The sequence below is a fragment of the Pristis pectinata genome, chromosome 11 (genome assembly GCF_009764475.1).
Source record: "Pristis pectinata isolate sPriPec2 chromosome 11, sPriPec2.1.pri, whole genome shotgun sequence".
Classification (NCBI taxonomy): domain Eukaryota; kingdom Metazoa; phylum Chordata; class Chondrichthyes; order Rhinopristiformes; family Pristidae; genus Pristis; species Pristis pectinata.
In genome coordinates this window covers 51,889,333-51,916,326 of record NC_067415.1, presented here as the reverse complement: position 1 = coordinate 51,916,326, position 26,994 = coordinate 51,889,333, and the positions used below count along the sequence as shown (strand labels likewise).

General features: G+C 39.0%; 2 protein-coding genes across 6 annotated transcripts in view; both read left to right on the top strand.

Annotated features, from left to right (window-relative positions):
- The window catches only part of poglut2 (protein O-glucosyltransferase 2), a 57,034-nt gene extending 44,027 nt beyond the window's left edge, over window positions 1-13,007 (top strand). For 3 of the 5 annotated variants that reach the window (XM_052025616.1, XM_052025614.1, XM_052025611.1), the window contains 4 exons: window positions 390-479; window positions 9,553-9,657; window positions 11,777-11,829; window positions 12,247-12,952. In XM_052025616.1, coding sequence (XP_051881576.1) covers window positions 390-479; window positions 9,553-9,657; window positions 11,777-11,829; window positions 12,247-12,349 — 351 coding nt within the window. In that variant the 3' untranslated portion in view covers window positions 12,350-12,952. Of the gene's footprint in view, window positions 1-389; window positions 480-9,552; window positions 9,658-11,776; window positions 11,830-12,246 lie in introns of all 5 variants that reach the window. The other 2 variants (XM_052025613.1, XM_052025615.1) reach the window with 2 other exon arrangements.
- Window positions 13,008-16,220: 3,213 nt separating this feature from the next.
- On the top strand, window positions 16,221-22,922 carry tex30 (testis expressed 30). Its single transcript, XM_052025623.1, is given in 6 exon segments — window positions 16,221-16,276; window positions 17,677-17,907; window positions 19,763-19,814; window positions 19,927-19,990; window positions 19,992-20,130; window positions 20,807-22,922. Coding segments are annotated over 6 exon segments (708 nt in total). The 5' UTR covers window positions 16,221-16,240; the 3' UTR covers window positions 20,993-22,922.
- Window positions 22,923-26,994: the final 4,072 nt, after the last annotated feature.

The following is a 26,994-nucleotide window of genomic DNA, read 5'->3' as shown; positions in this document are numbered from 1 at the left end:
GTATAGACTTAGCCAATAACAGCTGCTCCAGATCTATCTCCCCAGTTCCTGCCTAATACTATTGTAATTAGCCTTCCCACAATTCAACACTTGCCCCAAGGTCCACTCTTATCCTTATCCATAACTATCTTAGAGAATTATGATCATTGTTTCCAAAATGCTCTCCCACTGAAACACCCATCACTTGGCCAGGCTCATTTCCCAATACAAAGTCTAGTATGGCCCCTTCCCTGGTTGAACTATCTACATACTGTTCCTAGAAACCCTCCTGAATCTAACAAATTTTGCCCCATCTAAGCATCCTGGTATTTAAGTACAGGTATTGGCAATGGATTGGAATGTTTTCTTTGGAAATGAACTTCTTTTGTTTTGTTTGATTTATTTCATAGGCCAAAATGATTGCAAAAGCTGGACAAGAATATGCTAGGAACAATCTTATGGCAGATCACATCTTCTGTTATTACTTTAAACTTTTCCAAGTAAGTGGAAGTTTTTACTGCAAGAAAGTGCGAAATCTTAAACCCATATTAGCAAAACTATAAAATGACATATATAGCATGTGTTATGATTTAAAGTCCTAAGTTATGAGATTTTGAAGTTTAAAAACTGCATTTCAACCTTGAGCATTTAGTATTTTTGCCACAAAATTGTAACTTCAGTGTATATTATTGATTTCCTGTTTGCCATTTAAAGGTTTTTTTAAGATTTCATGGTAGACAATTGTCAAGGGATTATGTTTTCCTCCTAGAGTACAGTAAAAGGAGTTTCTTAAGTAGCTGCTGACCAGAAGCAGAAGTTTAGACTTTAAGCAGAAAATGTTATCTTTGTTAAATAAAAGGCTCACTCTTAGTGATCATTGCACAAAAAAAATTACATGATCAGAAATCTGAAATCAAGCCAGTTTCCAGTTCATTGAAATTTTCCCCTCAGATAGATTAACTTTTTCATTAAGACCTCTAATTGTTTTATCAATAAACTCAATATGTTTGCCTCCCATCTCATAGTAGAATTTTGCAAAACAAAATCTAAGCTGTCAATTTTATTGGAAGATGGGAAGCATTTGTCATAAGAACACAAAGAGAAACTGGATTAAGCTATTGGGTCCTTCATGTCTACTCTGCAATTCAATAGGATCATGGCTGGTCTTTATGTTAGCGCCACATGGAAGCTGTAACCAGGAACTATAAATGTCTTTATTAAACAGAGCAGATCTTCTAGACAGAATCTAATTCTTCTCTCCCAATACGAATGTTTTATAGCTTTTAAACACAAAGATAACAATAAATGATTAACTACAGTTTCAATGGCTATAATCACCTACTTAACTTTAACATTTTGAATGTTGACAGGTAATTTTGCAGAATTACATATTTACAAAGGTAGCACATCCCAATTAGCAGAACTTCTTTGCATATTCAAATACTGGTGGCTGGTCTGAAAGCTTCTCAGCATGAACTTCAGACGCTCAAAATGTACCTCTTTTGTTACAGTGTTGAGAGATGGATCCCTGAATATACTGCAAGCCATAACATTAAGTGACAAAACAGACCTGTCCTGGAAATTAATTGGCAGGGATACGTCTTTAACAATGCATTAATACAGGAAATGGCCACTAATGCCTTCCCTGATCTCATCCTGATGTTTTCAATGACCACCAATTAACATGAACGTTTGTCTATTGTCTTCCCTGCATCGTTTCAATGGTACAGAATCAGAATGTCCCACACCCAATGCCTTAAAGTATCAGTTGAAGTTAAAGTGTGAACAGGTCTTATTTCCTTAAATCTGGTTCTGATTTTAATTAATATCTGCTCTTTATAATTTCATAACTCCAGGATATTCCCTAACACCTTGATTCCTCAATATCTAAAGAAAATCTTTCAATCTTTGTCTTGAATATAAAGAACAACTGAACCTCCACAGCCTTGTTAGATAGCGAATTCCAAAAATACACTACCCTCTCTTTTCTGCCCTGAATGGCTAACCCCTTATTTTAATTTGGATGAGAAAATTGTGATGAATGGGTTGTGAATTTAAAAAAACTGAGAATAGAACAATTCAGGATAATCCTAATGTATAAACTTGGCCATTTCAAAGGTTGTGGGATTGCTAGTGACTCACTTCATCAACTTTAATCAATAATAAAAGTAAGTCATCAATGATATTTTGCTGAGAAACACAGGACTACAGATGCTGGATCTAGATGAAAAACACGATGATGCTGGAGGAAGTCAGCAGGCTAGGCAGCATCCATGGAGAAAAGCAGGCAGTCCACGTTTCGGGTCAGGACCCTTCTTCAGGACTGAAGATAGGAAAAGTGGAAGCCCAATATATAGGAGGGAAAAGCAGAGAAGTGATAGGTGGACAATTTTGGAACTGGGAACCTAATTTTTTTTTCCTTTAACTTGGTGACATCAATGAAGGCATAATTGTCTGCAATATACAGCTTCATGTAGTAACAAACTTCTTTGAGGATACTTCGGCAACCTTGGTCATCCTGTCTCTATAAATTCTGTACCCTACCCCATATCGCTTCCACTGCCCCATTCCGCCAGGGCCGTTTCATTCTCTGGCACAGGCTTTTTTGTGTGTTCGTGCTTCTGTTTGTCTCACTTTCAATGGCAGCAATTCCCCACACTTTGGTTCTACTCTGAAATTTATGGTTAACTCTATCTGCCTCTTCACTTATTTCTCCTCTGTTTGAAAAACTGTCTCTTTCCCGCTCGCTCTCCCCCCAGATTCCATAACTATTTCCATCTGTGAAGTGCCCCAATAATCATAAAGAAGCTATATAAATGCAAATTGTTGACAGTGTAGCTTCTGTCTATTTTTCCACTATATGATAATTGCATTATTTATACATATTTGTTATATTTCTCTGGTGGCTCTAACTGGTTTTTGGTGGAAAGTACCATCACAGGAAGTTATGATGCATCTCTATAGAACTCTGGTTAGGCTACATTTAGAGTATTGTGTGCAATTCTGGTCACCTCACTATAGGAAGGATGTCGAGGCTTTATAGAGGGTCAGAGGAGGTTTACTAGGATGCCACATGGATTAGAGGGCATGTGCTATCAGGAGAGGCTGGACAAACTTGGGCTTTTTTCTCTAGAGCGGCTGAGGCTGAGGGGTGATGTGTTGGAAGTGTATAAAATTGAGGGGCATAGATAGGGTGAACAAGCAGTATCTTTTTCCCATTATTGAGCGATCCAATACCAGAGGGCATGCATTTAAGGTGAGAGGGGGTAGGTTCACAACAGACCTGTTGGTTAAGTTTTTTACTGAGAGAGTGGTGGATGCCTGGAATGCATTGCCTGATAGGGTGGTGGAGGCAAATTCATTGTGAGCTTTTAAGAGGGGCTTGGATGGGCACATGAATGAGAGAAAAATAGAGGGATATGGGCATTCTGTAGGTAGGAGGGATTAGCTATGTTGGCACAACATTTTGGGCCGAAGGGTCTGTTCTGTGCTGTATTGTTCTATGTTCTAAAAGGATTAGAGAAACAAAAAAGTAGAAGCCGTAGGTAAAGAATTGCTCTGTTCACAGTTTGTAATAAAAGCATATGTGTTTAAGCAACTTGCTGCTGACTTTGTTACAAATGGAAAAACAAAGAAAATGTTCTCCTTGAGTGAAACATAACGAGATAAATTAGATTATAATTAGCATATAATTGTCAACAAACAAGTTTGTTCATCTGGAATTATCATCAAAATCTCAAAGGATTTTTAAAATCAGCAGCTAAGTATTTAGTAGCTCCTGCACTTTGAGTGTTATTGGCTCTGGGTACCCTGAACCTTTGTTTTATGTTCTCATTTTTACAATCTTGTGCCTTCTACTGAGCAACTTTCTGTGAAATATAACTAAATTACTGAACACAATATGTTTTATTATGCTTTCTTCAATGTCGTGAGAAGCTCTTCACATTTTAATTATGTCTTTTTCCAAATTACAGCTTCAAAAGATAATTATCAATATCTCCCTATTATCATTATCATTTCCTTATCTGCAGATGTCTCTTTATCAGCTTTCTATAGCTGTTGTGATTCTTGTTAAACTTTGGAATTTCATAACTGAGAGAGCACTGCCACCACATACTTCGACAGTAGCTGTTAAATTACATGACAAGAAGATAGTCCATTTATGATTACAGCAGTAACCTTGACCCTTGAACAGCTTACTCTGAAAAGTGGAAAACATTTCTTCAAATGAGTTTTGCAGTAGGGGAACATAGTACTAAATCTATGTCTGTATGCTACCAGTGTTCAGATCACAGTAGCCACTATTATATTTATCTTTGATGATAACAATTTGAGTATTCCCAATGACTTCAGCTAGCTGTTATCAAAAGTGGAATTGGGGAACGCTGCTGAATTTAACAGAACATAGAACACTACAGCACAGTACAGGCCCTTCGGCCCACAATGTTGTGCTGACATTTTATCCTGTTCTAAGATCTATCTAACCCTTCCCTCCCACATAGCCCCCTATTTTTCTATCATTCATGTGTCTATCTAAGAGTCTCTTAAATGTCCCTGATGTATCGCCCCCACAACCTCTGCTGGCAGTGCGTTCCACACACCCACCACTCTCTGTGTAAAAAAAAAACTTACCCCTGACATCCCCCTTATACCTTCCTCCAATCACCTTAAAATTATGTCCCCTCATGTTAATTGGATCATGTCATGTAGGAATAATTCTTTAACAAGCCAAAGTATATACAGCACTTTTTAAAACTTATTTTCCTTTGAACTAGGCCCCATCTTAACTCCCTGACATATTTGGGTTAGCATGGCCAAGATAAACGGATTACTGCAGAATGCATATTTTTCCTAGAGGACAATGAAAAACCCTTCATCTAACTTTGTTACCCGCTTTAAATGATAATTTTGCACTTGTTTACAAATAACATGTTGCAAAATCTTTATATCATTCCTTGTAATATGTACTAAAATCAAAAATCACTCTATCAACAATTAACATAAACATTCATACGATGGCTGTTACAGTGCAAAATTCTTAAACATGGTTGTACATCTTCCTGCCAGAGATGTTGCTGTAGTCCCACCACAGGTGTTTTTTTTGTCAATGCCATGTCTATGAAAGGTGGTTATTTCCAAAGTGCAATATGATTGTAACAATTTTCAAGTTGAACTGCACCATTCCAGAAATTAGACCAGGTTACTTACCGTCATAAATCACACATGCAGCATTAGATGTACATCGAATGAGGATGTTCTCTGTGCAACACTCCTTCAGACCATGTTACAGTAGTGCTCTGCTTGAGCAGGTTCCTACTTCCTACCTGGGGTTGGGCATCCTACTCAATTATCTAACGTTATTTTCCTCCTCCCCTTCACCAGCCCTTCCAAGCCCCCTCCCTCACCACAGCAGTACCAAATCCTCTAACCTCATCCCTTTGACTCTTCCCGGCCTCTAACACGGACTCTCTAATACAACTACAACTGAGGCCCCGATTTGACCATTGACTAAAGCCCTGACTCATCCCTGAACCTCCTGCCTCCTTGTCCTGGTATTTCTTGATGCTTTCCTTTACATGCTCCACAATAGTGCCAACTGAAAAGAAAAATGTTCAGCCCTGTTAGACTTGAGCATTACCCAAGGTATTGACTCTCTGACCTTGAAATTCATCTGCATTATTGCTTTGCAGTAAAATTTAACAGTACCATTTAGTAACCAGCATTTTCAGCCACCCTGATGTAATGCCACATCACTTCAGAAACAGTTACAGAAAAAGCTCTGGTCAAAGTGCTTCCAGTCAAGAAGAGTGTTGTTTCTTTCTCCATAGCTGCCAAAGTGAGGGCAGGAAAAACACTCCCAGGTATACTGACAGAGACCTTGAGAGGCTGGTTTGCATTACCCATAAGAGGGATTTCCTGTTTCAAGGGGGCCACAGGGACCCTGCAGGGCTATAACTAGTGCTCCTAATTGGAAGTTGCCAGGGAAATCTCTCTAAGGACATGAGTGCACTATAGGAATACATTCTAATCATGGATTGATGATTTCACCTGCATTTTGCATTATCAATCCCAGAATTTGTAACTAATCCTACACTTCTCTTCAGGTTCCTGCCTCAAATGGGACAATCTCTGAATGACTACATCCAATGCAAGACTCTTACTAAAGGTTTTGCATTGAATTGACCATGAGGCAGCCTGAGGAGCACAATTTTGTGAACTGGCAGCAACTTCTAACTCTTTCTCAATATCTTCATAGATGATCTGACCACCTACTTAGGGCCAAATCAAGAGAGGCAATTCCAGCAATACAGGTCCTCGAAAGTAACTCGAACTTCATTAGATACATTCAAAGACCCTGTCTGTATCAAAACAGTGAGAGTACAGTTGAAAGAGATAAAGTAGTGATGTAAATAAACAATCATTATTAGCTCCATCACAATCTCTTACAAATCCAGCAAGAATATTGTTTTACCATTTGACATTTCCATTCTCTTGGCAGTCTGAGAGTTATTGTGGTCTACCTCATTTCTATCAGTATTTGGTCCTGCAGCTTGCCTGTAGCAAGGTCTAGACCACATTCATGAATAGGCTGATAAAGTGGCAAGTAAAATTTGCACCACAAAAGTCCCAATCAATGACCATCTCCAACAAAAGAGTGTCTAAATAGTCACCCTTGATGTTCAATGGCATTAGCATTTACAGTGGATAACATGCAGTGGATCACCATTGACCAGAAATGCAATTGAACCAGTCAGATAAATACAGTGGCTGCAAGAGCAGGTCAGAAGCTGGATACCCTGAAACTTCTGCTTCCTGACACCCCAAGGCCTTTCCACCATATGCAAGGCACAAGTCAGGAGCATGATGGAGTACTGTCCACTTGCCTGGATGAATGAAGCTCGAACCACTCAAGAAGCTTGACCCCATGCAGAACAAAGCAACCCACAAAGACACCCATCTATGACCCTAAACATTCATTCTCTGCATCAGTGGTGCACAGTAGCTGTAGTGCGTGCCATCTGCAAATGCACTACAGTTACTCTCCCAGACTACTCCAACAGCACCTCCCAAATCCTCAACAACTAAATCCTCCAAATCCCCACCAATGACAAGGACAGCAGGTGCATGGAAACACCACCTCCTCTTGGATCCCTTCCAAGTCAGAGATACAACATTTCCAACAGCTGTGCCACATTTCACTGGGATACATACTCCACCCCACAAGTGGGAAAGAAGTTGGAACAAGGTATTAGAATGAATACATCAGTGTGATGAACTGGATGATGTTCTACCACAGAAGGTTTTAATGTAATTTCCGGATCCTTGCTATGGCATCCATAGTTAAGTGCTAATCAAAGATTTATTGTGCCTCATGGAGGAGAATAAAAGTGGAAAACAAGATTTTGCTGGGTCTTGCCAAGATAACTTAGACACTCTAACCCCAACCCTGTTGATCAGAGAATATTCCACAGTGTACAAAATTTGAGCAAAAATACTTCAAAAGGACAAAACATTACTGTGCATTCCATTGTCTTTGGTTCCCTTCAGACTCCACTGGCTCCATCCCTCTCAAGCTGAACAAGACTCTTTGTAACCTTGGTGTCATATTTGACCTCAGAATGATTTTTGTCAGCATATCCACACCATCTTCATGGCCATCTATCACTGTTCTGCCCCTGTTTCAGTTCATCTTCCAGAGGAGCCATGACTCGTGTTTCCTCTGGAATTGCAACCTACTCATAGCTGGCCTCTGTCATTCTACCTTCCACAGACTGGCGGTCATCCAAAAGTCTGCGGCTCAAGTCTGAACTTGCATCAATTGCTGGTCCCCTATCACCCCTGTTCTTACATTGGTTCCAGGTTAAACAGATTTTAAATTCTCATGCAAAAAAGACAAAGTACTCGAGGAATTCAGCAGGTCAAGCAGCACCTGTGGAGCCAAAGCGATGGTTGATGTTTCAGGTCAAAACGCTGCATCAGGATTGAGAGTGTAGAGGGAAGATGGCAAATATGTAGAAGTGAGAGGGAGGGGTGGGATAGAGACTGGTAGGTGATAGGTGTAACCAATTTGGGGGGGGGGTGGGAATGATAGGCAGATGGAGACAGGTGCTGGGGGGGAGTGTTGAGATATAGGTGATAGGTGGAAACAGATGAGGTAAAGGTAGATGGATCTGGGGGTAGGGGGAATGATAGAGACAGAGGCTTGTAGGTGAGGGGTGGAAGGGATGGTGGACAGATGAAACCAGGTGGGGGACGGGATAGGAAAGGTGAACCAAGGGAGAAAAAACCCAGGTAGATAGGAAATAGGTTTGCAGGTGATGGGCAAATAGAACCAAGCAGGGGAGGGTGATGAGTCCTGGTAATGGGGTGGGGAGGTGGGGGGTGTGGAATGGAGGGATGGAAATGGTGAACAGAGGGAGAGGGACCCTGGGTGGACTGGTGGGAGTGGGGAAAAGGAAAAAGTGGGGTGGGTGGGGGTACCTGAAATTGGAAAATTCAATGTTCATACCATTGGGCTGTAAGCTACCCAAGTGGAATATGAAGTGCCATTATTTTAGTTTGCATTTGGCCTCATTGTGGCAGTGGAGAAGGCTGAGGACAGACAGGTCAGTGTGGGAATGGGAAGGGGAGTTGAAATAACATGTAACCAGGACCTCAAGGTGCCCGTTGCAGACGCAACACAAGTTCTCACTCTACGCTTCGTCTACACTTGGTCTTGCCAATGTACAAGAGGTCACATGGAGAACACTGAATGTGGTAGAACAGATTGGAGGAGGTGCACGTGAATCACGTGAATTTCTGTCTCACCTGCAAGGGCTGTTTAGGTCCCTGGATGGTAGTGAGGGAGGAGGTGTAGGGACAAGTGCCGCCCCTCCTACAGTTACAGGGGAAAGTGCCAGGGGATGGGGAAGGGAGAGATGAGTGATCTAGGAAGTCACAGAGAGAGTGGTACCTGCAGAAGGTGGGGGGAGGTGGGGAGGGAGCGGAGAGAGGAAGATGTGGCTGGTGGAGGGATCTGTTGGAACTGGTGGAAATGCAAAGGAAGATATGCAGGATGCAGAGGTGAGGATCAGGGGAACTCTATTTCTGTTCTATGTGGGGAGAGGGGCATTGGAGTGAGAAGATACACGTGGGAGATGAAGGAAATGTGGGTGTCTCCATCTTAAATTCTCATCTGTGTTTTCAATTCCTATACAGCCTCTTCTTCCTGTTTCTGTAATATCCTTCAGTACTATAGCGAGGTAAACTATTTGCGCTCATCCAACTGTGGATTCCTAACCATACCCATATTTAATCACACCATTATTAGTATTCATGCCATGAGCTGCTAAGGGCTAAGCTGTGGAATTTTCCCATAAATCTATCTCTGTTTCCTCCTTCAGTACTTCTTAAAGCCTCTTTGATGAAGCTTTTGATTACCTCACACAGCCTGGTGTTACACTTTATTTAATAATACTCCAGAAAGGCAGCTTGGGGCATTATTGCTATGTTAAAATGCTATATGAAAATAATTTTCTGTTGTTATGTAAAATATTACAAACAAACTTTGTGTTTGTGATTTTTTAAAAACAGGAATATGCTGATCTTCAAGTGAATGAACCTAAGGTTAGGGACGGCATGGACCTAGTGGACCATCCAAAGGATGACCTGTTCCCTTGTGTGTGTCATAGAACAAAGGTATAGTACAAATTAGGAAAAAAGTCGTTTTGAACAGGTTCCTGTGTTCCTGTGTTGTACTGTTCTATGTTCTAATTGGTTTCTATATATATATATATATATATATATATATATATATATATATATATATATATGCCATTTGGTTCAGTCTTCACCTTGTCACCAGTTCACAATGTTCAGGTTCCTCCATGTTATGAAATGCCTACCCAGCATCAGTATGAGTGAGCCAGCATTTCTTCTATTTGAGGATATGAAGCCATTGCATTTGCCTCCTACATGACACTCCACATCCCTGTCACTGATTCCACTTTTGACTGTTCTTGCTGCACCAAGTGGTTTCTGTAGCGATTTCCTTGATACAAAAAAAGAGCTTCAATCACGATAGTCTCAAAACTGCACCAGATCCCACTTATCCACTGACTTTTGGATTAACTTAGAAATCCTCTTCCTAAAAGTGTATAGTTTCTTTGCTTTATTCCTCCAATCTGATCTCTCATGCTATCCATTCTCATCCCTCCCTCTATTTCAATCAGTGGTACTTAAACTTAACATCTATACCCTATGTTCTAAACTATTCTTAATCTTTCTGCCTTCTCCCCTCCCATCTTTAAATGACTTCTCAAAGTTACTGCTTGTCTGTTTTTCTATTGCTCACTAATTTGCCCTCACAGTTTACTTTCTCTCCCTTAATTATCTTTTTTACCTTCCTTTGCAGGATTCTACATTTATCCCAGTCTTTGGGTCTACTACTAATTTTCAGCTCATTGTATGTTTTCTCTTTCAACATAATGCACTCCTAAACTTTCTTGGTTAGTCGTGGTTGATTCATCCCTTTCTTAGAATCTTTCCTCATTACTGGGATATATTTTTGCTGGGTGTCATCAATTACATTCTTAAATTTAGTTGGCAATACCCCTTTCCTGACTGATATTAATGAATCAACAACTTATAGTAATCTACAGACCTTGTGATCTTTAGCTCTATAACGTCTGTGGTAGATTTAGACAGAAGACCACTAGGTTGCAAATCGTATCTAGCAAGTGCATGCCTCAATGGTTTCAAGGGCAAAATGTGGCATGATTTTGGAAAAATTGGTAGGATTGCATTTGTAATTTTGTCCTCTCCAGTGGAGATTGACATTGATGTTTTGGGATATTTTTATTCACATATTTGATTCTCCAGATTTTGCCTCTTTTACTGATAATGCTAACTCTTGTGGAATGTGTCCCATGGATGCCAGTCTTGCTCTGGTACATTATTGATGTTCCCATTCTTTGTATTTAAAATTACTTATGACTGCCAGGTAGTTCAGCTAGAAGCATCATTTGTCTTCTCAACATGTTTATGTTTAAGCAAATTTCATTCAGGGTCACTGGATACAGTTAGGTGCAGGAATATCGATTCAGTGTTAACTGGGAACTGAAACCAGGATTTTCTGGTATTTATGACTTACTGCTACAATGTGTTCAGTCACTTGTCAACTACGGAATCCATTATTTGGTATACAATTTATGATAATCATGTTTTATACAAATAATTAATAGAATTACAAAGTATTTTTCAGGCCACCATTTTTCTTCTCAGCTGTGGAGAAAAATTCCAAACCTTTTTTACCTTTCATTCCCGACACTGTGTCACAACTTTCTAAAATGAAGAGCCTGGAACTGTACACCTCCTGGCAGATGCATTCTGATTAAGTTCTCAAGAGTCTTAAGCTATGAAGTTTGGATATGCTGCTGTCCAAAGAAATTTTGAAAGTAATTGTCAAAGTTTCCACTGTTTCTTTCCGTGATTCTCACAGTTTAGATATAAACCATCAGAATTTGATAGATTTCTTTAGAACTTTCTGTCTTTAAATCACATCCATTAACTATCCTGCAACTACCTTTGGTAGTTCTACAGTGTAACTGTTAAACACATTTGCAAACTGAGGCAATTTGCCTATTTAATAGTTTCAGTATTCCCTCAAACTACATCACAAATTTTCCTTTTACCTAAGTGGGCTTAATTGTATCTTCACTGCCCAATTACTATCACTAATTTTTCTAAAGGCTTTTTAATTGTTGTATCTGTTTTTACTGCTGTCTCTTTATTTATACCTTTCTAAATTTCTTTGTAGCTTTCCCATGTATTCAGAATATTTAATCTGGCTTTTACCTCTATTATCTGCTTGTAAGTACTAAATATTCTAACATTAGTTGCAAACTTGTTTTAGTTTCTTCATTTATCAGTAGAACCCAGACATAATTTATGATTTTTTTTCCTAACTGGAACAGATTTAATTTATATACTTTTTACACTTGTTCAAATATTTTCCATTGTTTAGGGGTGTTTTGCTAGATCTTTTTGCATTTAATCTAGTTTGGGAAAGTGTTTCCCAAATGCTTCTATAGCTTTGGGTCACATGAGTTCTAATTCATTGTCTAGAAATAAAATAATGATTTTGTTTTTGTTTTGATGTGGAGATGCTACGTCTTCTTATAATGGACTTTAACATCAATTTACTTTGGTTTTCAAGTTTAAAAGAACATTAATTGTTTGTCCCACTAATGACAGACACTAAAATTATCTACCTAACTTTGTTTTCAGTCTAGAGATGAACTTTAACCCGAAAAGTCAAGAGGACAATAGAACAACCGGGTTATGCAAGCTATTGGATTCCAGTGTAATTGCATCAATATTCATTCAATAATATGCAATTCAGGAACGTCCAGAGGATCCTGTCCAGGCTGCTGCTAAAGTGCATCCACTGAAGAAGAGGATTTGATGGCCTATTGTAAAAAGGGTATACCTCATAGTTGCCACAAAACTGTTATTCAGCTGCATAAAGTATTTGCTTATTAATCTATAGCCACTGAAGTAGTTTAGTTGACTGAAAAAAGTAACGACATGCTCTGTTCCAAACATAACAATATCTTTAAGGTATATGTACCTGCTTACATATTAAATAGGTGAGTATGCCAGAAAAGGTTCATGAATTGGAAGACTAAAACTTCTTAAGGACAATATGTTTTCTATTTTGTTTCCAGAGATCCATTTGTAATTGGCTGCATTGTTATCCATGCACGATTACATTTAAAATAGACACCTGAAGGTTTGACATTGGATAGCTTATTGGTTTGATTGAATTAGCTTCAAGTAAATCATGTGCGAGTGAGAGCTATATGCATGTGCACATTCTCAGTTTTTCTTAAGTGGGACATTTTAAAGATATCCAGGTGTATTAATCCTAAGCACAATTGAACAAAGAAAAATGTAACCATTGGTGCTTTTATAATATTGTCACAATATTTGATGTTATGAAGTGGTTAGCTGATTATTAATCTTTTTTAAATAAAAGCATAACTTTCTTTGTTTGCATTATCAATCATTATCTCACTACATGTATTTGCATTTAAATCTTGGGATTAATCATGAAATATTTTTAAAATAAAATGCCATATATATTTAACAAAGCAGTTACATGAGTCCACTTTTGAGGTGGCTCCCAAACCTACTTATGATATCCTCAAATTTCAAAGTCACAGTAGCAAAATAAATAAGGATTAGTAAATATATTTTTGAAACAAAAGAATTTCTGTGTTAGTAACAACTATACATGTGATTTGAAGTAGAGTCAAGTTTATGTTAACAGAATGTTAATTCTTTGGATCATTATTTAAAAAAGGGATTAAAATAGATTGAAAACAGAAAATACTGGAAATACTCAGCAGGTCTGGTAGCATGGAGGGAGGGATTTGCATACTTGAAACATTAACTTTTTTTTCTCTCCACAGCTGCTGTTTAACTTGCTCTCTATTTCTAGCATTTTCTGGTTTTATTTCAGATTTCTGGCAACTGCAGTATTTTGCTTTTTGATTAAGTAATATTTCATCAAAGTATTCTTTACTTAAAATACCTTTATTCTATTAAACTAAAATGGAACCTCCAATGGTTCCTGCAGGCTTCATCATTTCATCAATGATGTTGTGATAGTCCCAAGCCTAGTTTAAAATATAATTAGAAAATACTGAAAACACTGAGCAGGTCAGGCAGCATCTGTGAAAAGAAAATCTGAGTTAACATTTCACATTGCAGAACCTATATCGGAGCTGGGGAAGAGAGAAACCAAGTTAGTTTTAAATTGCAGAGAGTGGGGGAGGGGAGAATGGATAGGACAAAGGGAATATATCTTTGAAAGGGCTAAACTGTTGATAAACTGTTGCTAGGTTAATGAGGGAAGTTAGAGAGGAATAACATGAGCAAAGAAACTTAAAAGCTGTGAGATGAGGACAATTAAGGAAAAAACACAAACAAAGGAATATAAAAGCTGCAAAATGCAGCACGTAGGGAATGCTAAGCAGGTCAGGTCATGTTATTGGAGAGACGAAAAACTGATCCGATATTGCAGATGGATGCCCTACAACAGAACTAACCAGTTCTGATAAAACAAGGAGAGTGAGTTGCCTGAAGCTGTTTAATTCAATATTGAATCTGGAAGGCTGCTACATTCCCAGGTGAAAGATGAGGTGCTGTTCTTCAAACTTATGTTGGGTCTTGTTATAATATGCAGGAGGCCACAGACAGAAAGGTAAGAGTGGGAGTGGGATGGAGAGTTTGAAATGACAGGTGAGCACAGGGTTGCTTCTGGGCACTGAGCACAGGTCCTCTGAAAGCAGCCACCCATTCTGCATTTTGTGGACAGAGGACACCTTGTGAACACTGAATGTAGTGCACTTGCTATGAATCACTGCTTCAGCTGGAAGGACAGTTTGGGTCCCTAGTTAGTGGGAAGGAAAGAGGTTAAAGGACAGGTGTGCATCTCCTGAGGTTGCATGGGAAAGTGCAGTAAAATGGGGTGTGGTTGGGGGAAACGGAAGAGTGGACCTGGGAATTATGAAGGGAACAGTTCCTTTGGAATGCTGAAAGGGAAGAGGAGGAGAAGATAGCCTGTAGGTTAAATAGTTCACCACTGAACTAGTTTTAATTTGATATCTTCATGTTGGCTCCATTTTAGTACTTGTAGTTTCTGACCATGGTCTTATTTATCTCAACTGCAGATAGAAATATCATTCAGTGCAGGATCATTTTTCCCATGTTTTCAAATGTCCCATTGAAATCCCTGCAACATGTACATATGAATTAGGATGAGAAGTAGGCCGTTTGGCCCCTCAGGTCTGATAATGCTGGAACCGTAGTCATCAGACTTAATGATCATCTAAAATTACATGGTATAACCTACTGAATAGTTTTATGCACAAGTCCTGTCAAAATGGATAGAGGCTGTGTTGAGGATTGGCCATCATAGTCGTTGAGAGTCATACAGCACAGATGCAAGACCTTCTGCCCACCAGGTCAGCACCAACCATCAAGCACCCATTTACACTAATTTCCATCTTCTCATCAACTCCCCACAGATTCTACCATTCCCCTCAGGACAAATTACAGTAGTCAATAAACCTACTTACTTGCCCATCTTTGGCTTATGGTCTGAAACCCCCTTTTCATCTTGCAGAGGGTGGCGGATTTCTGGAATTCTGTATCTTGGAGTGTTATGGAGGCTATGTTACTGGAGGAATTTGAAGAACATGTGGATAAATGCTTGAAAGATCAGGGAATTGAGGAATATGGGGAACTGGTACAGAAGAGATGGGAACAGGAAGCCTGGGACAGTTCAGCCATGATCATATTGAATAGCAGGGGTGGCTTGAGAAGCTGAGTGGCCTACTCCTGCTCCTATTTTCTTATATTCTTATTTTCCAACGGGAGCATCTGGAGGAAGGCCACACAGTTACAGGGAGAGCGTGTAAATTCCACAGACAGCACTGGTGGTCAGGGTTGAACTGGACTGGCTGGAGCTGTGAGGCAGCAGCTCTCCCTGCTGCGCTACTGTGCTCACACCATTCACGTTATTATCCCTCTTCATTACTACCTCCAATGGTCCTGTTAGTGTGGGATATTGATTTATTAACTAGGCAATTTTATGCAGCCACGTGTTGTTGTTCTCCAGCTGTTAGCTTTGAAAACAAAATTAAAGTGAAGATATAGAGACTGAGATTTCGACACAATGGGAAGTCTGAAGGAGGCGGGCTGCTGCTGAGTTCGGATACCCGGAAGTTCGGTTTTATTGAATGCTTTGCAGAATTTAACTCCGAGATCCTTCCAATTTAAAACTGAAATATGCAGTTTTAGAGTTAACGATTTTACAAACAAAGTGCAACAAATCCCAAATTCAAGCAGAAAATACTATGAAAAATTAATTCATAAATGGAAACTATATATACTAACGCTCAGTAAAAAAAATGTAAGCATAGTGTCATAACGAAGTTCAGGCACCACAATGTAATAAAATAATTCCCATTCTTCTAAACTACAAGAACAATATGAAATAATTTACCAACTGTTGAATATAACAATGCATTTGGAAATATTATCCCACTACAGGTTACAAATTAAAAATCATTGCAAAGACTGTGCTCTCTATTGAAGTTAAATTCCTTGTTCAGAGATAATTGACGTCTGGGTTGGCAAATGGCATTGCTCTTGGACGCGCATGTGCGTTTTTTTTAACTGGCGAAGAAACTTGCAGCAAAGTGCGGTGACAATGCAGGAGCTAAAGGGTTTGGTGTCGTATGAAACGGTGTGCATCTTAATTGTTCTCGACATGTGAACATTTTGCTCTGCGCTCTTATTTTACTGAAGTTTAGGTTTTAAAGCGTGAGGGGAGTAGTATGTTCTTCATTAACAACGATGCTGAAGTTTCAGGGTTGGTGTTAATGTAGTGTTTACGCAAACTGATGGCTTCAAAACGGCGTGGCTGCTGATGGAGCCTTTGAATTCAGTCACTGACCTTGCAACTTTGGCACCCCAAACCCTCATTCAAGTGGGTTCACACTGCGATGCTGTGTCCGATTGGGCAATGTTTTAGGATCTTAGGCCAGGCCAGTTACTGATAATCCCAGGGACCATTACTTTCCAACGGAAAAATTGAACAGAGTTTATCAGTGCTGGTAAACTGCATCATTTTAGTTGATTAAATACCTACAGACGTAAGAGTCCATGAGATTTATTCTTGTCAACCAGCATTTAGGTAACTGGGATGTGTGCTTTGCAGTGGTGAATGTACCACCAATGGAAAACACCACCTCTGTGAATTTGATCAAGATGATGTATTTTGTCAGATGACAAAAACATGGTTCTGTAACAGGTTTTCCAATCCATTTTGTGGAAAAAAATGCATTATCTCACTAAACCACAGTATGGTTACAGCATGGAAAGAGACCAATCCAGCTTGTCCTGCACCCCCACTCTCCTCAACCCTGCAAATTCTTTCCTTTCAGATACTTGTCCAGCACCTGTTAGGGCCACTACAATTAAATATGCATGCCAGACCATAAACATTCCCCTGAATGTCCCTTTTGGCTTTTTTGCCAGTCATCTTCAAATAGTGTTCCCTAGTTCTTGACACCTTCTTTCAGTGAAAACATTATTAATAGTAATGACAATCAAACTACTCTTGGTATAGATTTTTCTGCCAGAGAAATATTTACTTCATTTCCATATATTGAACCAGAAGATTGGACTAAACCATCTGATACATGCTGATAATTTTTTTTCTCCCTGTACAGGCTGCCAGGAAGAAAATGTAACACAGAAATATCACAGAGGAGATCAACATATTTGAAGAGCTAATTGGCAAAATTCAAAACTTGTTCAACAGTGGTGCTGTTATAACAATGTTGAAAGAGGATTGCTCCTAATAATGAGATGCTTTGGTAGACTCTTACTAAGTAGAAACATTTGAGGTTGGAAATTTATGTTATCTGATTTGGGGAAAAAAAAACAATGTTTTATGAAAAACAATTTCCACACTATCCTTCCATTTCACTTCAGCTTTGCAATGCTATTTTTCATGCAAAAACAGTAATGTATATTTTAAGGCTGTAAATTGTGCATTGGTTTCCTTGCTTTGTTCTCAGATATTTTTATTGTATTATTGCAAGTAACAAAAAATGACAGTTTTGTGCTTTAATTTTTCAGGTCAAATTAAAAATACCATTTGGGGAAAAAAACCTAGACGCAATCTACACAATTCCAAATGTTCCTTTCACACATGGAGTGATCCTTACTCATGGTGCAGGTGGAGACATGAACTTCCATCAGCTGGTATCCACGACAGAATTTCTTGCATCTAATGGGATACTGTGCCTTAGGTTCACCTGCAAAGGCCTCAACTTGGACTATAGAATTAGAGCTTACAGAGCAGTTGTGGTAAGATTGTTAATATATTTTATTGTTTAGAAAAAATATTCAGACAAATTTGGATTTTCCTTCTTATTGATTTAGTACTTCCTATTTCACAGGCTTTGACTCTCTGATACTGAATCCAACTTCGTATTATTCAATTGCGAAACTTGACAATGTATGTCACTCTGGCAGTTTGTTCCATATACCCATCACTCTATGTGACAAAGTTTCCCTTAAATCCGTGTCCTCTAGTTCTAGACTTCCCTACCCTGTGAAAAACTGTGAACATCCACCATACCTATGCTCCTCATGATTTTGTATACCTCTATAAGGTCACCCCTCAACCTCCTGCGCTCCAAGGAAAGAAGCCCCAGCCTCTCCTTGTAACTCAAGCCCTCGAGGGTAGACGACCAGTATAATTTTTCCCAGGGTAGAAATGTCAAATACTAGAGGGCACAGCTTTAAGGTGAGATAGGGAAAGTTTAAAGGGGATGTGTGGGGCAAGTTTTTTTTAAATACAGAGAGTGGTAGGTGCCTGGAATGCACTGCCAGGGGTGGGAATGGAAGCAGATACGATAGTGGCATTCATGAGGCTTTTTGATAGGCACATGAATATTGCAGGGAATGGAGGTATATTAATCACATGCAGGCAGAAAGGATTAGTTTAATCATGCTTGGCACAGACATTGTGAGCTGAAGTGCCTGTTCCTGTGCTGTACTATTCTATGACTCTGTAACATCCTTGTGAATATTTCCTGCACCATTTCCAGCTTAATGACATCCTTCCTATAGAACTGCACACAATACTCCATGTGTGGTGTCACCAATGGTTTGTACAATTGTAGCATGACATTTCAATTCTTGTACTCAATGCCTGACTGAAGGTAAGTGTGCCCTATGCCTTCTTCACCTCCCTGTCTACGCATGCCACCACTTTCAGGGAACAATGTACCCGTACCCAGAGGTCTCTCTGTTCTATGGATCCCATGTGATCTAACCTTCCAGACTGGCCTACCATGTGGGACCTTGTCAAAGGCCCTGGTAAAGTCCATGTGGACAACATTTACCGCCCTGCCCTCATGAATCTTCTGTTTCCTCTTCAAAAAACTCAATCAAATTTGAGAACAGGATTTACTGCATACAAAGCTGTGGTGACTCTCCCTTATCAGTCCTTGCCTTTCCAAATACGGGTAGATCCTGACCCTCAGAATCCCCTCCAGTGGAGGGGATCCTGACCCTCAGCCCACCACCACCAATGTTGGGCTCACCGGCCTGTAGTTCCCAGCTTGTCCTTGCAGCCCTTCTTAAATAAAAGCATAACATTAGCAATCCTACTGTCTTCCAGTACCTCATCTGTGGCTATAGATGATGCAAATCTCTCTCCCAGGGCCCCTGCAATTTCTTCTGTCGCTTCCCACAATGTTCTAGGATACACTTGATCAGGCCCAGGAGCTTTATCCACCTAAACCTGCCTTAAGACCTCCAACACCTCCTCTGTTGTGATGTTCCAGTACATCACTTTTCATTTCCCTTAATTCCTTACCTTACATGACCTGCATAATAAATACAGATGAGAAATATTTATTTAATACCTTGTTTGATAATGGTTAAGACATGCTGACGAGAATTGTGGATAAAGTATTTCATAAATTAATTGGTTAGAGGGACATAATTCATAAAGCAGAGTAAAATTGCATAAGTATTTAAGTAAGCGAGTAAAATGGTTTGGTGACTATTTTGAAAAACATAATGCTTTTATTTGATTCACTGTCATCTCTATGGACACAGTTTAACTTAAACTGGAAGTTTTATTTAAGAATTTTAAAATTTCTCACACTTTCAGTAGTAACTTGGCATCTTTGACAATAATTTATTGCAGGAATATTTAAAATCTTCAACGGAATATAAAGTGAAAAGCTGGTTTCTTGGGGGTAGGTGAAAACTTTGCCTGTATTCCCATTGCATGTAATTGATTAAGTATTTTAAACAAAAGAACTTTTCATAATCAGAATTGTGGATGCATAAGGAATTTTTCTTACGTAGGTCGTTCCATGGGATCTAGAGCTGCTGCCAGTATCGTTAAACAATGTAAGGACACCCCAGATGGTGTTTGTGCAAGGTCTCATTTGTCTGTCTTTTCCACTGCACCCTCCAAAACAGCACAATAAACTTCGATCAGAGGACTTGCTTCTTGTACGCCATCCGATCCTTCTGGTTTCTGGATCAGCAGATGAAATGTGTGAGAAAGTGAGTCAAAGTGAAATAAATGATTTGTTTATAACAAATAGATATAGTGACAGATAACCACTGGACAGCTTTGCATTAATTTGATTGCTATAGTTATTTTTATGAAACGATTGTTTGAAAAATGTTCTTAAAATAGGTTATCACCCTACACAATAACACAAGATCAATAACATAAATTGGTGGTTTTGTAGCAATAGTAAAGTTTAATGCAGTCTTCTTTTCCTACTACACAATTGTTTGACACAATATCATTGGACTGCATATGTAATGTTGAAAATTCACACAGGCAAATTAATTTTGGATGCTAGCTCTGGCAGGGTTTCTACTGTGTACTGCTTGATGCAGATCAATGCTTCATTTGTGAGATGCTGCAAGTTTCATTCTTAACCATAATTGGAACACAAGGAACTTTTAATTTTGGGGATAATCATTGGCAATAAATAAGACAGACTGAACAGAATGTTATTGTAGATAAAATATTTCATAAATTAATTGGTTAAATGAAAGAAACATATAAAGCAGAGTAAAAGATTTAAAGTAAGCCATTAGAATGGTTTGAAAGATATTTTGAAAAACACAATGCTGCTTTTGTTTGATTCATTGTCATATCCATTTACACTGCATAACGTATACTGGAAGTTTTATTTAATAATCTGAAAATTATTTGAACATGTAGGATTTATTGGAACGCATATTGAACAAAATTTCACTGGATGCCAAAGTACACTGGGTAGAAGGAGCTAGCCATGGAATGGAAGCTAAAGGACGAGCAGCAGAAGACATCATGGCTGAGATAAATACTGAAATCCTTTTATGGATTAGGAAGATTCTTGAAGAAAAATCAAGTAATTCTGGGTATTAATAAGTGAAACATAGATGATAATATGGATGTGATGAACAGTTTTGTTCAACTAGTGAGAAACCCCAATCTGAAATATTGGACAGGTTTTATTTTACCTTAACGTTCATTGTTACTAGAAGGAAAACAGACCTCCTAATGTCTCAGCACTGAAACTAAATTTTATTGTAGTTTATACCTCAGGGGCTATGTAAATAAATGAGAAACACTTACCAACTTCACCAGTCAAATAGTCATTCATAGCCATTCATACAACATGCCATTAAATAATAAAGCACATGAGGTTAAAAAGAATCTCGTTTTACCTTTCATTGTTAGAAAAAGAAAACTTGCTGGAAGTATGTCAGGTGACATAAAATGAAAGACCCGGTATGTTCACTCTGTTTTGCTCTCCACAGCTGCTGCCTGTCTTGCTGAGTATCTCCAACATTCTCTGTTTTATTTCCAATTTCTAGTGTCCACCGCATTTTGCATTATCATATGTCAATGAGCTACTACGGTTAAAACAATCAAACAGCAGGAGGAATATATAATTAACAGTAATTAAAATGGTTTTCCTTAGCCTAATTCCAAAAATAAACTCAGATGTGACCCTGTCATATGTAATCATCTCTCGCCTGAAGTGATGTTCTTGTAGGTGTTATGGACTAGGTGAATGTCCCTTTAAGATAGCGCATAGTGGTGTGTGTTGCATGTTTACGTCAACAGAAGATAAAGGACGTAATGACATTGTTGAAGAAGTCAGTCAGAGGAGAGAGAGAGAAAAAAAGAGAGACACCAGCCTGCTAGTTTTCTGTCGATGGATGAGAAACAATAACTGTGTCTGTTACTACAATCCACGTATGGAAATTGGGAGTAATCCAGTGGAGTTCACTTTGTTGCTGACCTGTAGAGGGAAACAGCTATTTGTGTGGACGGCCACGATTCGGATGCTTCTCGGGGTGAGGAAGTCACTACCGAGTAAACACTGAGGTGTCGTTTGGGTTCCATCGTGGAACATTTGGATTTCATAATTACTCTCTATGTTCTCTCTACATCTACATCTTATCTTCAGACAACGGTGGTGGTTGAAGAAGCCTTTGCTCATGTTTCACCTTATGGCTTGCTGAACTGAACTTTAAGAACCATTCCTGGACTTGGAGTTTGGGACTTTACCACACACACATGACAAGTTTAGTTTTGGGGTTAATGTTCAAGGTTTAACATTTTTACTTCTAACATTCTAACGTTTTTACTTTTGTTTTTCTTATTATCATAAGTAGTTATTAATAAAGTAGTTTTTAACACGGAATCATGACTCTGTGTTTCTTTTGTTGCTGGTTCGTAACAAAATTGGGGGCTCGTCCGGTATCCAATCCAAAGATTGACAAGGGTGGTCTAAGTTCAAACAAATTGAGGTCTTAGTGGACGACTGATTGTGGTCGGTCTGATAAATTCTTTTTAAATTGGATTGTGTGTGTGGAAGCCAGCAACAATGGATACATTTTTGAAAAAACCCACCCCTGGAGGGGATGAGGAAGCCTGATTTGGTGAAAATTGCTGCAGAGCTACACCTTGAGGCAGTAACACGATTTATGAGAAAGGCAGATATTCAGAGACTGATAGCTGGCCATTATGTGGAAAAGGTGTTTGAGGAGGAGGTATTAAAACAGTTTCCTGGCAGTGAACCAGCGATTTCTGAGGCACAGCTGCAGCTGGCAAAGATAGAGGCTGAATGGGAACGAACTAACTCAGTTGAAGTTTGAGGCTGAGGCAGAGCAAAGGAAGATAAATGCCCAGATAGAAATGAAGAAAATGGAGTTGGAACAGAAAAGGATAGAGTTAGAAATGAAGTGAAAGAGTTCTGATTCTGATGATGGTTTTTTAGCCAGTAGGGAGGTTCGATTAGTCCCTCCTTTTGAGGAAGATCAGGTTGATCAGTATTTCCAACATTTTGAAAAGGTTGCTGTGAGTTCAAACTGGCCAAAGGAAGGATGGGCTCTTATTACAGAGTGTAATTAAAGGTAAAGCTCAAAAAGCTTATTCTGCTTTGTCTGTTGAGGATGCAGCTGATTATACAAAAGTAAAACAAGCTGTGTTGAAGGCCTGCGAATTGGTACCTGAAGCTTATAGGCAAAAATTTAGAGATTTGAAGAAATCTGCAGATCAGATGTACATGGAATTTGCCAATGGAAAGAGAATATGTTTTGAACGATGGTGCATGGCTAAAAACATAGTTGGGGATTATGATAAATTGACAGAATTGATGTTAGTGGAAGACGTTAAAAGATGTGTCCCAGCTGAAATAACAACATATTTAAATGAAAAGGAAGTGGAAACTTTACAAGAAATTGCTAGGTTGGCAGATGATTATGCTTTAACCCATAAATCCAAATAGAGACCACCTAAAACCGTTCAAAAGAGTTATAAGGACAATCCAGGTAAACCGGAGATTAAATTGGGAGGTAATCAAAAAGGGAAGGATGAAAAGAAGCCAGTGCTGGAGAAACCTGTTGAGTGTACTTGTTATTACTGTAAGAAACCTGGCCATGTGATAGCTAATTGTGCCCTTTTGAAGAAAAGGAAGGAAGCCGTGCCCAATGCTTGTTTTCAGGTAATTAAAAATCAAAAAGGTTTAGGGGATGTTGTTAAAGATCAGTCCTTGCCAGAGGTAAAGACTGAAAAGTTGGAGGAGGTGAGGAAGGAATTCCGTTCTTGTGTATCAGAGGGATTTGTTTCACCCCAAGTGCCAGTGAAAATCCTTAGAGATACTGGGGCTTGCCAATCTCTCTTGCTGGACAGTGTTTTAAATTTTGGTGAAGAAACTGACACTGGTGAGGTAAATCTAGTGCAAGGTGTTACAGGTGACACCATGTCTGTCCCTTTGCACAAGGTGATTTTAAAGTCAAAGTTCATAGAAGGACCTGTCGAGATAGGGATACGACCTAGTTTACCAGTGGAAGGAGTTTCTCTGTTATTGGGGAATGACCTTGCAGATGGAGAATTTGTCCCTGTAGTACAGTTAATGACCAAACCAAGGGTTGATGAGTCTGAGAATGATCCAGATGTTTACCCATCCTGTGAGGTGACTCGAGCTAGAGCTAAAGGATTAGCCAAGGCCGATAGTCCTGTGCAGTCTGATGTTGTTCCTTGTGACAGCCCTAAACAGGAGGCAGATTATGATGACTTGTCTGAGACTTTTCTGTCTTCACTGGAGGATCAAAATCTTTGTATTGAGCCTGAATATAAAGATTTGTCTTTGTCAAGGAAAGAATTTATGGTGGAACAGACGAAAGACCCTGAGCTTACTGAATTAGGAGAAAAAGCACTCTCGTGTGATGAGATTGAAAAAGTGCCAATTGGATATTATGTCAAAAATGGAGTGTTAATGAGGAAATGGAGACCTCATGTTCCTGTTACTGAGGGATGGGAAGTTATTCATCAGGTTGTGGTTCCTAAAGTTTATAGGAATGAGATTTTAAACCTGGCCCATAGTATGCCTTTGGGTGGTCATTTTGGTGTGAATAAAACTGTAGGGAAGATCTTGAAACAATTCTATTGGCCTGGTTTGAGAAAAGATGTGGTGATGTTTTGTCGAACCTGTCACACATGTCAGGTAGTAGGTAAACCAAATCAAAGACCCCCTGTGGCTCCTTTGAAACCTATTTCTGCTTTTGGTGAACCCTTTTCGAAGGTGATTGTGGACTGTGTTGGCCCATTGCCAAAGTCTAAGGCTGGAAATCAGTATTTGTTAACCATCATATATGCAACTTCTAGATTTCCAGAGGCAATACCACTTAGAAATATTAAGGCCAAGACTGTATCAAAGGCTCTTTTAAAATTTTTTTACTTTGGTTGATTTGCCAAAAGAAATCCAATCTGATCAAGACAGTAATTGTATGTCTAACTAGTCTATGAGCTGGGAGCAAAGCAGATTGTATCATCTGCATATCACCCAGAATCTCAGGGAGCTCTGGAGAGATTTCATTCTACTCTCAAAAATATGCTGAAGACTTATTGCTTTGAAAACACAAAGGATTGGGACGATGGTGTTCATTTACTTTTGTTTGCAGTGAGAGAATCAATACAGGAGTCATTAGGATTTAGTCCGTTTGAACTTGTATTTGGACATCGGGTGAGAGGACCATTAGAATTGTTAAGAGAACAGTGGGTTAATGAGGAAGTGCATTTGAGTCTGTTGGACTATATCCAAAAATTTAAAACTCGGTTGGAGAGAGTCTGCCAGCTAGCGAAAGAGAATTTGAAAACCAGCCAGATGGGAATGAAGACATGTTTTGATAGGCGTGCTCAGTCAAGGACATTTGCAGTGGGGCAAAAGGTGTTAGTATTTTTCCCTAGCCAAAACAATCCAGTGCAATCTCGTTTTACCGGACCATTTGTTATTGAATCCAAAGTAAATGAATTAAACTATGTGATCAAGACACCAGATAGACGCAAGAAAACACAACTCTGTCATGTAAACGTGCTTAAGCCTTATTATGAAAGAAATTCAGTTGTGGCCATGGTAGATTGTATGAAGGTTGTTTCTGGGATGTCTGATGTTGATATTGAGGAAGGCCAATTTAGACCAAATATTGTTCCATCAAAACTAAAAAACCAAAATATCCTGGGGAACCTTGAAACGAAGTTGGGCCATTTACAAGTTTCACAAAAACGACAGATGAGAGAATTAATTTTAAAATTTAAAAATCTGTTCCCAGATGTTCCAAACAGAACGTCGATATTTACTCATGATGTTGACGTTGGGGATGCAAAACCAATCAAACAACACCCATATCGAATGAATGTGGAAAAGAGTAAACTTGGTGACCAGGAGATTGAATATATGTTAGAAAATGATATTATTAGACGTTCCGCTACAAACTGGAGTTCGCCCTGTGTTATTGTGCCTAAACCCGATAGAACTGTTCGATTTTGCACAGATTACAGAAAAGTGAATGCTGTAACAAAGTCAGATGCTTACCCTATTCCTAGGGTGGATGATTGCATAGACAGAGTGGGAAAGGCAAAATTTCTTACAAGGATTGACCTATTAAAAGGGTACTGGTGTGTTCCATTAACAGATAGAGGAAGGGAGATGTCTGCCTTTGTAACCCCTTCTGGATTGTATGAATGTAATGTTTTGGCATTTGGAATGAAAAATGCTCCGGCAACATTTCAAAGAATGATTAATTCGGTAATTCATGGGTTAAAACATACAGATGCCTACATTGACGACTTAGTGACAGGGAATGATACATGGGAGGATCACATCTCTGCATTAGAAAGGTTGTTTGAAAGATTTTCCGAAGCTAACCCTACAGTTAACTTGGCTTAAATTTGGCCATGCCACTGTGACATATCTTGGTTATGTTGTAGGCCAAGGCAAGTTAGCTCCTGTTCAGGCAAAAGTTCAAGCAATATCTGAGTTCCCTGTTCCCACAGGTATGAGAACTGTTAGAAGATTTTTGGGAATGGTTGGATATTATTGTACATTTTGTAAAAATTTTGCTGATATTGCTCTTCCCCTAACTAATCTTCTGAAGAAGGGAGTGAAGTTTGTTTGGACAGATCCTTGTCAAGAAGCATTTGAGAAGCTGAAAGCCATTTTATGCTACCATCCTGTGCTCACATCACCTGACGCTGAAAAGCCATTTTCATTAGTAGTAGATGCCAGTGATAAAGCTGCAGGAGCTGTGTTGTTGCAGAAAGGTGACCTTGATGGTATTGACCAACCTGTAGCTTACTTTTCAAAGAAGTTTAATGAGCATCAAAAGAATTATTCTACCATAGAGAAAGAATTACTGTCACTTGTTTTAGCCTTGCAGCGTTTCAGTGTATATGTTAGCACCGCTCAGAAACCACTGACTGTGTATACAGATCATAACCCATTGGTGTTTCTGAGCTGAGTGAAAAACAAAAACAGAAGGCTGTTAAACTGGAGTTTAATTTTGCAAGAGTTTGACCTCATGATAACTCACATTAGAGGCAAAGATAATGTGATCGCTGATTGTCTTTCCCGATGT